At 43.8% G+C, this 14,286-nt stretch overlaps 1 protein-coding gene across 1 annotated transcript in view; it reads left to right on the top strand.

Moving 5' to 3' along the window:
- Positions 1 to 401: 401 nt before the first annotated feature.
- The window catches only part of LOC308578143 (proliferation marker protein Ki-67-like), a gene marked incomplete at its 3' end in the record, with an annotated part of 28,588 nt that continues 14,703 nt past the window's right edge, over positions 402 to 14,286 (top strand). Inside the window, exons 1-7 of the mRNA XM_081178408.1 lie at positions 402 to 437; positions 4,826 to 4,938; positions 6,562 to 6,643; positions 6,742 to 6,857; positions 8,508 to 8,577; positions 10,364 to 10,442; positions 11,289 to 12,584. Of these exons, the coding sequence (XP_081034534.1) occupies positions 4,847 to 4,938; positions 6,562 to 6,643; positions 6,742 to 6,857; positions 8,508 to 8,577; positions 10,364 to 10,442; positions 11,289 to 12,584 (1,735 nt within the window). The 5' untranslated portion in view covers positions 402 to 437; positions 4,826 to 4,846. The remainder of the gene's footprint in view (positions 438 to 4,825; positions 4,939 to 6,561; positions 6,644 to 6,741; positions 6,858 to 8,507; positions 8,578 to 10,363; positions 10,443 to 11,288; positions 12,585 to 14,286) is intronic.

Here is a 14,286-nt window from a genome sequence, read left to right as displayed (position 1 = left end):
TATGAATTCATGAGGATCCGTCCCACGGATCCATGTTTTTATGGTACTGCAGCGTGGCAAAGTGTTGGATCCACGTTTTTTATAGTCCAGTTTGTAGGCGTGCCTTCTAGGTGTGATTTGACACTGCATTTGTTGGAATTATTTTTTAAAAAGTGGAGGATCCATGAGGATCCGTATAGATCCGCCTTTTATGCAGACCCTTTTTTTATCTTATAGTTTGGAAATGTACATCCAGTTATTTCCCCTTTAAATTTTTTGGGGGGCCCCAAAAGAGTGGGACCCTAAACTATAGCTTGTTTAGCTTATACGTAAATCCGGCACTGTTCACAGCACAGGCCTGGCTAACTTGGTGGTGAGAGCTGCGAATAGGTCGTTTCCCCTCGCATTAGACCACTGTTTTGTGGGGAACGGGGCATCTCCACAAGACTAGTCGCGAGGTATGTTTGAAAAGCGCGCCTTTCTCGCCTTTCCGGAGCGCGCTGCATCCACAGAGGATCTCTCTTATGGAAAATCGGGTTCCAGCAAAACGCTGCAGGGTGGCTTTGCACAGAATAAATATTCGTAGTCGGACTACAACTCCCATCAGCCTCAGCCAGCATAGTCTGGCATGATGGGATTTGTAGAACAGTTTGGGGAGGGGGCACTTCGTTGGCTACATCTGATTTACCTTGTTTGATTATATCTTTTGGGAACAATTGCATAACTGAGTTGGCAATCCCAGCACACCTGACTTTTCAATGTCTTTGTTGCTTATTCTTCTGAAACTTTTTTGCTTCATGTAATTCTGTTGAGACCATTTTAAATTAAATGAGCTTTCTACAGAACACGGTATTTCTACTTTTAAAAAGGTGCCACCTGCCTCTTTGCTGTGGTACTGTATAAAAATATTGTAACTATGTTGGTATCCATACCACACATTAATGTATCTACAGTTACCATCCTAAAGTTTCTGGGGTTTTTTAAAAACGAAAATGTTTCTGAAGGAAATGTACTTGTTAGTAAACCAATCACATGAGGTGGAAACATGGAACAAAATAGTTGCAAAGCCAGACTATTATTCCAGTTGTGTATGCAGATGAAGCTGTTTCACAAAAAGCAGGCTGTCTCATTGTAAGTACAACTGTTTGTGTGAAAGTGTAGTTGCTGATTTGTACAGCTCCTCTATTATGTACCGTATTTTTCGCACCATAGGGCGCACCGGACCATAGGGCGCACCCAGTTTTTAGGGGGGGAATTCAAGAAAAAAAATCTTTTTTTCCCCCCGCAGCCCCAAAGAGCAGCGTACAGGCTGCACACAACCTCTCCCTGCCCGAGGGGTTGCGTGCAGCTATGGATCAAGCCAAGGCAGCGAGCGGGATGGATCCCGCTTGCTGTTTTGGCTTCCCCTAGCCCCGTGCAGCCTCTCCCTCCCGGGAGAGGCTGCGTGGGGCTAAAGAATCCATAGCCCCGTGCAGCCTCTCCTTGGCAGAGGGGTTGCGCGCAGCTATGGAGGAAGCCAAGGCAGCGAGCGGGATGGATCCCGCTCGCTGTTTTGGCTTCCCCTTTAGCCCTGTGCAGCCTCTCCTTGGCGGAGGGGCTGCACAGCGCTTTCCTGGCTTTACTGGGAGGCGGGGGGATTCCCCCACCTCCCGCAAAACCGGCAGAAGCCGCGCGCCTTTTAAAAGGGCTGCACGGCTTCTCCTGGCTTTCCTGGGATGCGGGGGGATTCCCCCACCTCCCGCAAAACCGGCAGAAGCCGCGCGCCTTTTAAAAGGGCTGCACGGCTTCTCCTGGCTTTCCTGGGAGGCGGGGGGATTCCCCCGCCTCCCGCAAAACCAGGCTCCCCCCCCGCCAGCCTTCTAGCCAAGTTGGGGGGCAGCGGGAAGGGCGCGCTGCGCCCCTGCCGCTGTCTCCCGAGTTTGCGGGGCTGGCGACGGGGAGGAGCAGGCTTCTCCCCCCGCCAGCCTTCTAGCCAAGTTGGGGGACAGCGGCAAAGGCGCGCTGCGCCTCTCCCGCTGTCCCCCGAGTTTGCGGGGCTGGCGACGGGGAGGAGCAGGCTTCTCCCCCCGCCAGCCTTCTAGACAAGTCGGGGGACAGCGGCAAAGGCGCGCTGCGCCCCTGCCGCTGTCTCCCGAGTTTGCGGGGCTGGCGACGGGGAGGAGCAGGCTTCTCCCCCCGCCAGCCTTCTAGACAAGTCGGGGGACAGCGGCAAAGGCGCGCTGCGCCTCTCCCGCTGTCCCCCGAGTTTGCGGGGCTGGCGACGGGGAGGAGCAGGCTCCCCCCCCGCCAGCCTTCTAACCAAGTCGGGGGACAGCGGGAAGGGCGCGCTGCGCCTCTCCCGCTGTCCCCCGAGTTTGCGGGGCTGGCGACGGGGAGGAGCAGGCTCCCCCCCGCCAGCCTTCTAACCAAGTCGGGGGACAGCGGGAAGGGCGCGCTGCGCCTCTCCCTCTGTCCCCCGAGCTTGTGGGGCTGGCGGTGGGGCTCTCCTGAAGCCTGGAGAGCGAGAGGGGTCGGTGCGCACCGACCCCTCTCGCTCTCCAGGCTTCAGCGAAAGCCTGCATTCGCACCATAGGACGCACACACATTTCCCCTTCATTTTTGGAGGGGGAAAAGTGCGTCCTATAGTGCGAAAAATACGGTATACAGATTGTAAACGTTATTGCTTTGACAGTACTGTATGGGGTAGACAGTAAAATAGATGCATTTATATATCTGTATAGTACAGTACCTGGAAATCAATTAGTGATTCACATGAGGAGGAGACATGTGGTTTCAGTGTCCTATGGATTCAAGTTAAACTGCTCATGTACATGACAGACTTTCACTGACAAATTATTGGAATTGATTAAGAGGACTAGAATAACTTTATATGTAGAATGATTAAGAGCATTGTTAGTGGATTATTGCATACATACTACAAATAGGCCAGTTGCTATGCAGAAGAATAAATTTAATCTCATCAGAAATTACAATATTAAAAAACTGTTGGGGGGCAATTCCAGTCTCCCAGGACATTGTAAATGATAACAAACTGGCCATCCTGTAATAAGGATACTTTATTCAGACTTGCAATGTGAAACTATATATCAAGAGTTTCCTTTTTTCACTTGTGGGCTGAAGTAAGGCAAATATGTTTTTTAATTAATTTAAATGAAGTTGCTAAGATGGTATACAATTTGTGTTAGAAATTCGGATATATATTTTTGGCAAGACAGCTCTAAAGTTTTATTTTTCAAACAATGGGCTGTGATCAGTTAAACATCTGGATAGTTCAAATGACAACCTGGAGCTTTGAGAACTTGAAGAAGAAAAGTCCACATGTGTATTGGCTTATTCCAACTTCTTTTTATTAATGGTAACTGCTCCTGCTCAGGCTGCAGTCTGAGAAGCATTTTGTTTCCAGAAATTCATTCCCAATTGTGTAGATAAAATATAACCAATAGAATTCTACAGGATGGAGTGTTACTGTATGAAAACAGTCTAGATCCAAGGATCCCCAGACATGCACTTCCAGATGGTGGAAATGCCTAGTGCCTGGTTAATTTTGAGCACTGTATACAATTCATAATAAAAAACGGTAGAACATCCATCATTAAACTACCAATATAACACCTCTTATAACTCAGCAACAGTAGGAGCAGTTGACCTCCAAATGCCAAGCAGAGTAAATGACATAAAGACACCAGCAAAGAGGACCAACGTATTTCTAGTGGAAGGCAATTCTGTAATCGGGGAGCCATAACACAGAAGCCATAACATGAGTCCTTTCCAGAAGCAGGATGTTGGAAACCACAGAATGGGATGGTGCTGTTGTTCTCAAGTCCATTTTGTGGGTTTCCCACAGGCATCTGGGTGGCCACTGTGATAACAGGATGCTAGATTAGGTTGTCAATAGGCCTGAAGGCCTGATCCAGCAGGCTCTTCTTACCGTCTTGTTGTTTGCGTCTTGGTTTTAAATAGAACTATAAGAAGGACCTTTCTGTCAGATCTCAAAGCACAGGCTGGCATATAATGGGGAAAGGTGCTCTTTTAAGTATCCAGGCCATGCAGGACAATACACTAAAGTGAGCACCTTAAATTGGGCAAACACGTAACCAGCACAACTGTTTCAAGAGTGCTGTCACAATATTGTATCCAGTTTTGATACTGAATAGTGAGGTGGGAGCATTTTTGCACCAATTGGAACTTCTGAACTAGCTTCAAGGGCAGCTCTATGTAAACATATTGTAGTACTAAATGAAATGTTAACAAAACATACAAGTTAATTGGCATACAAATGCCAGGATATCTATTATTCACAACTGATTCTGTGAACTATCATTGTTATTTATGTAATTTTCACTGTCTCTATTTTCCCTGCATTCTTTCTGGCCACATTATTCCCATCCACCCCAACAGCACCCATGTGTGCAATATTTTGACAGTTGAGGATCTCACTCTGTGCATCTGATGAAGTGCACTGTATTCCATGAAAGCTAATGCCATAATACATTCATTAATTTTAAAGATGTCTTGTTCAAATTACTTGTACGTCTATGACTTTGATCATGTTACTGAGAAATGACTTGAATTTTTTTTAGCAGCTAGTGTTAATGAGCAGCAAAACAGTATACGTGTACAAATAGTACACTTGTATGTGTCTCCTGTATTATATAATGTAATTTGCATTATATGTTGTAGCTATAGACCTGATAAGAGGCTTTTACATAGTTTCATGATAATCTGGGTTTAAGAAAAGTGTAAGAAAATTGTAATTCTCTTGGTGTATTGTCTTAATAGAAAGGTGCTCATCATATATTCTAATTAGGTAAAGTTTTATTGAGTTCTCAATGTTCAATCCTTACAGGTAGGAATTACAGATGAGAAAATGCCACTTTTTGGGAAAATTGTTGTCATTAAAAAGAATGGGAGTGATGGAACTCATTTTCCGCTGACTAAAAACTCTTGTTTGTTTGGAAGGTAAGACTTATTTATTGGAAGGTATTTTGAATGTTGGAATTTAATTGTCTGAACTGTTCTTTTCACAAAGGGAAACAGTAAAATCTTTGCTACAGGAAACTCCCATTTACATGGAGGTTACGTTCCAAGGCACCACATATTTAAGTGAAATTACATATATTGGGGCACCATTGAAAAAGCCTGCAACCACCTGTTAAACTTCTAGAAACGCTTGAAAAAAAGCCAGAAATCCACCCAGCTCCACAATCACTCTCCAAATCTACTTTCTTAAACTCTCAACTCTCCATAGGCGTAAAAGGCTCCTGGGACTGCACTTGCAAAGGCTAGACTCCATTTTTGCTGTTTTCACTCTTTTAGGGCCGTATTTGCTCCTTTTTGTGCCCCTTTTGGGGATTTGCGCGTACCTGCTTGCACTTTAAAACAGCAAAACTTAAGATGTCAATTAAATTGTCAATATGCCTAAGCACTGCATCAATGTGCACATTTTAGGTTTGCACACTGGTGTAAATTTGACCTTTTTGAGAGCTAGTAGATAGGAATTTGTCTTTACTTTTGGGTTTAAATTTAATTTTTCTTCACAGTTTTGAAACTCTCAAGTGAAGCTATAATATTTTTGTGGGCAAAAATTGTTAATAGCATGCTTTCAGTGGGTCAAATGAAAGGAGCAACATTCACTTGCTATTGGAGATATAAGCATCTTTGCTGTTCTCGAATTAATGTCTCGGGATTGTCTGCTTCAAGTTCACCATACATAAAAGTCAATAGAGAGAGCTCTTTTTCAACTTTAGAGAAATTTTTGAATTGTACAACCTGCTCTGAAAGGTTGAACTTTACTAACTCCAATAGTTATTCAACCTTTCTGTTTTACATAAGCAAGTGATATCGGCAACATCTGTGTTTATCATTTCATATCTTTGGAGGGTTTTATTGGATGCAGGTGTTGCTCTGGTTTAGAGTATCTTTTCTCCAAGTATCTACGTGAATAGGTACCAGTGGCCAAGTGCATATTTAATGAAGGCAGGGGAAAGTTTATGGCAGAGGTAGCCAACCTATAGCCTGTGAGCCATATATAGTTCCCCAGGAAGTTTTTTGTGTCCTCCCTTTGCAACCTTCCAATTTGTCCATTAAAAAAATACTATTTCTTCATCGACCAGTTCTACAGGTCCCCTGTTCTGATCCATAAAATGTATTCTTTCCTATGTATATATTTATATTTTACAGAATTTAATAAATAATAATAGATTATCAAAAAAGGCTTTTAAATAGTATTGATAGAATATAAAAGCTTTTTGAAGGCAGCTTGCGAACTGCAATTCTAGCCATGGACACATTTACACTTTGGGCATGCTTGCTTTGGCATGCAGATATCATGGTTCACCCTGGACCAGTGTGGCTCTAGACCCTGAATTGATTAGCCATCTCTGGTTTATGGCATGCCAACAGTAAACATTAGTGTTTTTTTCCAGTTAAAACAAGTTCAGTTTTCATAATACTACATAGTTTGTCTTTATAATTTTTCTAATATTTGAATAGTAGCATTATGGCATTTTTTATATTAAAAACCCCTTTATCTCTGTGTAATATACAAATGTTAATCTGAAAACTGCATGATTATATTTAAAGGAAAAGAGAGTGTGACATCAGAATTCAGCTGCCTCAGGTTTCCAAAGAACATTGTAAAATCGAAGTCAATGAAAATAAGGAGGTATGCATTCTTATTTTTATTTTTTTGTATTGATTTGTTGTGTGTCTCTTGGACCTTTCTTAATTGACTGAGCTGAATATTTTTAAATCTATTTTTAGGCAACTTTGTTTAACTTAAGTCCTGCAAACCCAACAGAACTCAATGGAAATATTTTTCAGCAGCCTACGTACTTAAAGCATGGAGATGTATTCACTATTATTGATCGTTCTTTCAGGTAGGTAACAATGCTATACACAGCTATGGATCTACTTAAATAAAATTACTCTTGTCACGTTGCCTAGGTTGGGTCAAGTCACTGGAATTTTTAATGAGTTTATTTTATGTTCAGGCAACTCCTTTGTGCAGGGGTTGCATTTTGAGTCATATTGTGTGTAAGCCCATTCCATCCCCTTCTGGGTCAGAAAATGGCATGCATGGAAGGCCACACATCAATTGGACGCATGCAAAATGGTCACCACCTGTATTTCACAACTTTTATATACTGCTTGATTGTAGTAAAGCCTCTAAGCAGTTATAAAAAAGAATACGTTAAAATTATCAGTACAAGACAGTTAAAAACAGGTATTTAAAAGCATTAAAAAGATAATTAAAATCAGTAAACAAAGGGAGATTAAAATGCATTGCATCATTCAACTTGTCTGCGTAGGCTAGCCTAAACATGTTTTAAGCAGGCATTGAAAATATTACAGTCAATACTCCTATCTGATATTAGTAGGTAGAGAGTTACAAAGTATAGGTGCTGCAACACCAAAAAATTGTGGTTTTGTAACTGCGGAATGAGTGTTATGTACGTTGTGCTGTGTCAGTTCTGCCGATAGAAGTGGTTGATGGGGAGTATATGGGGTAAAGTGATGCCACAGGTAAAGTGGTCCAAAACTGTTATGGGTTTGTATACTAATAGTGACACCATGAACTTAGCCTGGTAACAAACTGGCAGCCAGTGTAGATATCTGAGCAGAGGTGTTATATGTTGATAGGATCCCAATCATTTCAGCAACTGTATTGCAGCATTCTGCATTAACTGCAGTTTCTGGGTCAGTAAAAGTGAAACTTACTTACAGTGCATTGCAGTAATCCAGCTTTGAAATCATTAATCCATGAACTACTGAGGTTACCTGGGCTTCCATTGACAAAGCTGGATCCAAAAGCACCCCCAAATTGCATACCAGCTAATTCAGCTGAAGTGTGACCCCATCCATGGCACGTAATTGATCAGTTTATTGCACATGGGATCCAGACACCTATAGTGCCTCCACCTTGGCAGGATTCAACCTCAGCTTACTTTCCCTCATCTGTCCCACCACTGTGTCCGGGCACAGGTCCAGGCTCCATGTGGCTTCTGGTGGCTTTGTATAGATTTTAAATAGCACTGGGGGATACAATTGTACCCAGGGGTACTCCATAACATAACTGTCAGAGATTCATAAAGCACTCTTCTGGTGCTGTTCTCAGGACTGCAGTAATGGAAGCCCAGTAACACAGTGATACCAGTGTCCATTCCACTGAGTCATTTCAGGAGGATACTACGGGAAATGGTATTGAAAGCTGCACAAGAGTCAAGAAGCAAGAGCAATGTCACAGTCCCCTTGTCCTGCTCTCTGTAAAGGTCAGGTCTCAGGCAGCCAAAACTGACTCTGTCTCATAGCCAAGCCTGATCCCAGAACTCATCTCCTTTATTCACCTCCCTGACTACTCAATTTGTTGCTACTTACACTTCTTGTTTGGCTCTATGACTGTTAAGGCTGGTGCTTTCTTTGCATTATCCAGCCCAAAGAGTTTTCAACAACTGGTATGCAGCCAGGGTATTTAGCTCATCAGTGGGATAAACAAATCAATATTAAGCCTACCTAATACCTTTAAACAGGTTTGAATATCCACCTTCATTACTTCCACGGAAGAGGAGTTCCAGGTCTCAAGAGAATGAAACATTACAGGTAACTCCATGAATACAAGGAAATGCACCTTTGCATTTTGCTGGACTGAATGAAATATGTAGCTATAGGTTTCCATATTCCCAATCTCCTTAAGTGGGTTTTTTACCTGCAGATGTAGGGTCTCCCTTTTTTATGTGTGGATGGCAACTGTATTCACAGAAACGTTTTAATGTCAGCACTCTTCTCTCCAAAGTAATATATTACTGAGAATGTATGCTTTTAATAGATGTTTTGGAAGCATTCTTTTAACAGCACATTTTCATATCATATTTTTTTAATGATTATGCAAGAACAACTGTATTCAAAGATGATAGATTATTTTCAAGATAGCTGTTACTCCTAGTTTAGGGGGTGAAGATAAATAAACAGCTGAAGCTTTTTCTTAAGAATAAATGGAACTAGGCTAGAGGTGGTGGGTTCTAGTGAAATCTACTCAGTTAAATTATTCGATACCATATAAATATTTACTTCAAAAATAAACCAATTACCGTATTTTTCGCCCCATAAGACGCACTTTTTCCCCTCCAAAAATGAAGGGGAAATGTGCCTGCGTCTTATGGGGCGAATGCAGGCTTTCGCTGAAGCCTGGAGAGCGAGGGGGGTCGGTGCGCACCGACCCCTCTCGCTCTCCAGGCTTCAGGAAGCTCTGCGCAACCCTCGGGAGACCGGCTCAGCTCTGCCCGGGAGCCGGGGGCGAAGCTCCGCCCCGCTCCCGGTGGCTGTGCAGAGCTGCCTGCGGTCCTGGGACCAGCGCAGCTCTGCGCTGCCATCCGGAGCGGGGCGCTAAGTTCCGCCCCGCTCCCGGTGGCCGGGCAGAGCTGCCTGCGGTCCTGGGACCAGCACAGCTCTGCCCGGCCACCGGGAGCCGGGGGAGAAGCTCCGCCCCGCTCCCGGTGGCCGTGCAGAGCTGCCTGCAGTCCTGGGACCAGCGCAGCTCTGCGCCGCCATCCCGAGCGGCACACTGCAGGCAGGTCTGCACCGGCACCCGGAGCGGGGCGCCAAGTCCTGCCCCGCTCGGGATGGCGGCACACAGCTGCCTGCCGTCCCGGAACTGCAGGCAGGTCTGCACCGGCATCCGGAGCGGGGCGCCAAGTCCCGCCCCGCTCGGGATGGCGGCACACAGCTGCCTGCCGTCCCGGGACTGCAGGCAGGTCTGCACCGGCATCCGGAGCGGGGCGCCAAGTCCCGCCCCGCTCGGGATGGCGGCACACAGCTGCCTGCCGTCCCGGGACTGCAGGCAGGTCTGCACCGGCATCCGGAGCGGGGCGCCAAGTCCCGCCCCGCTCGGGATGGCGGCACACAGCTGCCTGCCGTCCCGGGACTGCAGGCAGGTCTGCACCGGCATCCGGAGCGGGGCGCCAAGTCCCGCCCCGCTCGGGATGGCGGCACAGAGCTGCCTCCCGTCCCGGGACTGCAGGCAGGTCTGCGCCGCCATCCCGAGCGGGGCGCTAAGTCCTGCCCCGCTCGGGATGGCGGCGCAGAGCTGCCTGCCCTCCCGGGACTGGTGCACTTCTCCCCATCGCCAGCCCCACAAGCTCGGGGGACAACGGGGAGGCAGAGCGTGCCTTCCCACTGTTCCCCGACCTGGTTCTTCCAGCCCCGCACCTGGGGGGGGGAAATAAAATTTTTTTTCTTTATTTCCCCCCCAAAAAACTAGGTGTGTCTTATGGGCCGGAGCGTCTTATGGGGCGCAAAATACGGTAATACTTTCCATAGGCACAATTTTGTGAACTTCTAAAACAAATAAAACATTCATTGATCTGATACATTGTGTACAAATTTACAGGTTCTTCATATTCTGCAGGAAGAACAGGAGGAGTTGTTGCACTGTCGGAATTCAGAATCTAAAAGTCCTCAGATTTCTGGTTGGTAGTTATTTTAGCTTATTTACCACTGTTAGGCCTTGAATGGTAAGAAAATGTAAAGCTACATAAACAGATACGTAGTAGTTGAAATCAAAGCATTTACTGGGATTCTGCTGTAGGAGGGAACAGATGAAGCAAGATTTGGTGAATTAGTTTCTCCTGTAGGGATGAATGTGATCCTTGATATGGGTTGTCTCCACCCATCTCTCCAGTAACAGGAAGCAAAATATTTTAGAGAATACACCTTGTGGGCTGAGAAAACCCCTTCCAGTTCTATTTCCTGCCAGTTCCACTGCAGGTTGTATTGTCAGCTGATCCAGGCATGGCAAAAGAGAAGAAGCGGGAACTGATATTCAGACAGCCACTTTTTTTGTTTGCTCTGGATTATGATTAGAGTTCACAAGTAGATAAATCTTAATTTTATATTACAGATTATGCTGATGTTTGTCAGTGTACACACACACACACACAGAGAGAGAGAGAGAGAGAGAGAGAGAGAGAGAGAGAGAGAGAGTCTATTGCATACACGGATAAGTTTTAAGAATCCATTCACTATGGGCATGCTATTCTCAGTATCGGTTGCAAAGTAGCTTCATATGAGTGCATTTGTGAATGTCTGAGCTGTATGTTGAGGACTTTTATGTTAAATCTTATTTTATATGTAGAAGCAGGTGTTGTTGATTTTACTTAATTCCTCAAAAATATATTTGCCCTATGATCAGAACCTTAACTGACTGTAGAATTTGGTAACACTGTTTCATCTAACTTAAGCATTATACCAAAAATAGAAATACTTTTAAAGAACACATTGTTTAAAAATGTATTCTTTTAAAAATCTCTTCTTAGAAAAGAAACTTGACTGGGAAAATCGGAATACTAATGAAAGTGACAAGACAAAAATTCAAGAATTTATTACTGGACAGTATGGCACACCCCAATCTACATACAAAACCTTCAGTTCAGAAAGGAAAAACGAAATGTCTCCCTTTAGCGAACTTTATGAATTAGTGAAGCACGAACCTGATACAAAAATAGCAGAGAAAGATGTTAGCAATGAAACATTTCTGCAGTCAAAAGAAGAACACTTAGCCAGAAAAGATGGTAATGATACCTTGGAAGAAGCTGCATCTCAGATACCACGCAGGATATCTGAAACTGGTCAAACTAAGAAGACTGAAGGTGTAATTTGGAATGAATTTGAACATTCTCGTTATATTAAAAGTCAAGAAATAAACAGTGTGATATCAAATCCAAGATCTCTTGAAAGGAACAGATCCAAAAGATCATCTTTGGGTCTTCAAGGTTATGCTGCAGAACGGAAGCAAGAAAGTGAAGGCACCAATCAGTTAAATTTCAAGAAAGCAGAAGAGAATGAACTAGATGGAACTGAAGGAATTAAAAATGCAAGTAATGATACAGATTTAACAGCAAGTAGACAAAGTGCAAAGTATTTCCATGAATCATGTTCCATAGTATCATTGGAACCTGCAGATAGAGCAGGGCGCCCTGAAAAGTCAGAAGAAGAGCCAACAAAGACAGCTGGTGTGGAAATCAAAGCTAACTTAACAGATACTTGCAGATCATTTGTAAGCATTTTGTCCATACCAAAGTCTAATAAGGAGAGTTTTCAAACTTATTCTAGTCCACGTAAGTTTTTTAAAATAAAAGGCAAGAATGAAGTGCTGGCCATAGAACCAATGCATACTCTGAAAGCAACAAATGAGATTGGTATGAACAACACACAAAAAGATAGAAACTCTGGAATCATTGCCTATTCATTTCGCTGTCGTAACAGTAAAAGCCCCCGGAGGAGCATTAAGCAAAATGAAGACTTTTTAAATGGGCGTTTTTCTACAGAGCAGATGCATATCAATTCAGAGGAGTCATTAGAAGTTCCTGTAGATACTTCTGGAACAGGTTGCATGTGCACACCTAACCAGCCACCTGAAAAAGAGGGAAACTGGCTCCAGGAGGAGGAGGAGGATGATAAAATAAAAGAACCAACAATGAAGGCCCACAACCAGAGTTTTGATAATAAACACTATATACCAGGTCATGAAAATAATGTACCAGTGCCAGCAGAGGGTGAGACTGCTTCAGAACTGAATGTGACAAGCGCATTTATTATAAAAAGAAAGTCAGGTAAATACTTGCAGTACAAGCCTAAGACTATCATTTTGAGATTGTTTCAGAAATTTGTCATGACTTTTTCTTGAACTTGTAATTTTGCTCTCTTTATGTAGTTTTATTCAAAGTCTGTTGGTTATTCTATTTATAAAACTTGTATGAATACCAAAGGAATTTGGTTACTACGATTAAGAGAAGTACAGTGCACTAAAAATAACCCCAACAGATTTTTCTCAATTTTTATCTCTTACTAGTTCTGTTTTTAAAATCTTACTTTAACAGAAAGTATCCTTACTATTTTGATACTGAAGTGTCATCATACACTCATTTTCTGACTATCAGTCTTGTATTTAGGTCCAAGAGACCTCTTTAAGGGCATACTGGGGGGGGGGGATGATTTACTTCAAAGTGACTATGGTTTTGGTTTTTTTTGTTTTTTGGGGGGGGGGTTTAAAAAAACACAACTTTATTTGTGGCGCTGTTGCAGAGGTCTCTGTCTTTACAAAAAAAGGGATACAGGAGGGTTTGCCCGTTTTCGAAACCCGAGTGGTAAACTCCCACCCGTCAATTACACCTTGGGAGCCTCTTCTGGTTTCTTGGCTCCTGACGGAGTGATTTGGGCATGCGCCTCAAAGGTGACAGGGATCTGGATTTCAGCAGACTGAATGGCCGGCTTGGGCAAAGGAGCCTCTATCGTCAACATGCCATCGGGGGAAAGGGAGGAGCGGACTGCAGCAGGGTCGATACCAGGGGGCAGCGTGTATTTTCTTGTGAAACATCTGGAGATGAACCCATGATCGTCCTGCCTTTCTTCATGCTTGCCTCTGTAGGCCTTTAAATATGACCTGAACCAAATTCTGCCTCTCATCCCTGCTACTGAATGGGTGAAGTTTCAGACTTGGCATAAGCCAGCTTCCCTTTTTTAAAAAAGATGGGGGGAGGGACGACATATGTTTAAAAAGAACAGATATTTAATGCTTAATATGGATGAATTGGTTAGAGTGTGGTGCTGATAATGCCAAGGTTGCAGGTTTAATCTCTGGATGGGACAGCTGCATATTCCTGCATTTCAGGGGGAGTTGCACTAGATGATTCTTCATGATCATTTACAGTTCTATGATTCTATGAATATCTGTAGGGAAATCACTGGTCACCCCAACCATCAGCATGCCTCTTGCCCTTCGGTCGGCGCCAGAAGGGAGGGAGCCTTCTAGGCTGGATGGCATGAACAGCTGTAACTTTTTTTTTTTTTTAAGAGTTTTTAAAATATTTTATTAAGGATTTTCTTGTTTTACAGAAGTGTAGTGCCTCGTATATATTTTTTCCCCATGTAACATTTTTACAAATCCGTTTCATTTGTTGAGGCATTAGGGGGAGAAGAAAATAAAAATAAAAATAAAAATAAAAAAAGGAGAGAAAAAGAAAGGGGGGTGGAGAGAGGGAAGATGGATAAGGGTGGGATTGGGTGGCGGTGTTTCTATTATGTTTAATGTATGTAGAGTTTGGTGTCAGCGTGCTTTTGTTGTTCACTTGTGTTCCTTTGGTGGTGAGAGAGGTTGGGGTTGGCCTAGGGTGTGATTGTTTGCTTGTGATTGGCTGTGGTGATCTTGGTTTTCGTGTGTGAGTGAGGTGGGTGGGTGTTTTGGATCAGGTTAGCCATATTGATTTGTATGCTGTTGGTGGATTATTGTCATTGTCCTGTTGGGCTGTGTGTGTG

The sequence above is a fragment of the Podarcis bocagei genome (genome assembly GCF_964188305.1).
Source record: "Podarcis bocagei genome assembly, chromosome: W".
Classification (NCBI taxonomy): domain Eukaryota; kingdom Metazoa; phylum Chordata; class Lepidosauria; order Squamata; family Lacertidae; genus Podarcis; species Podarcis bocagei.
Note: the sequence above shows the minus strand (reverse complement) of the source record. Positions and strands in the feature narration are given on the sequence as shown.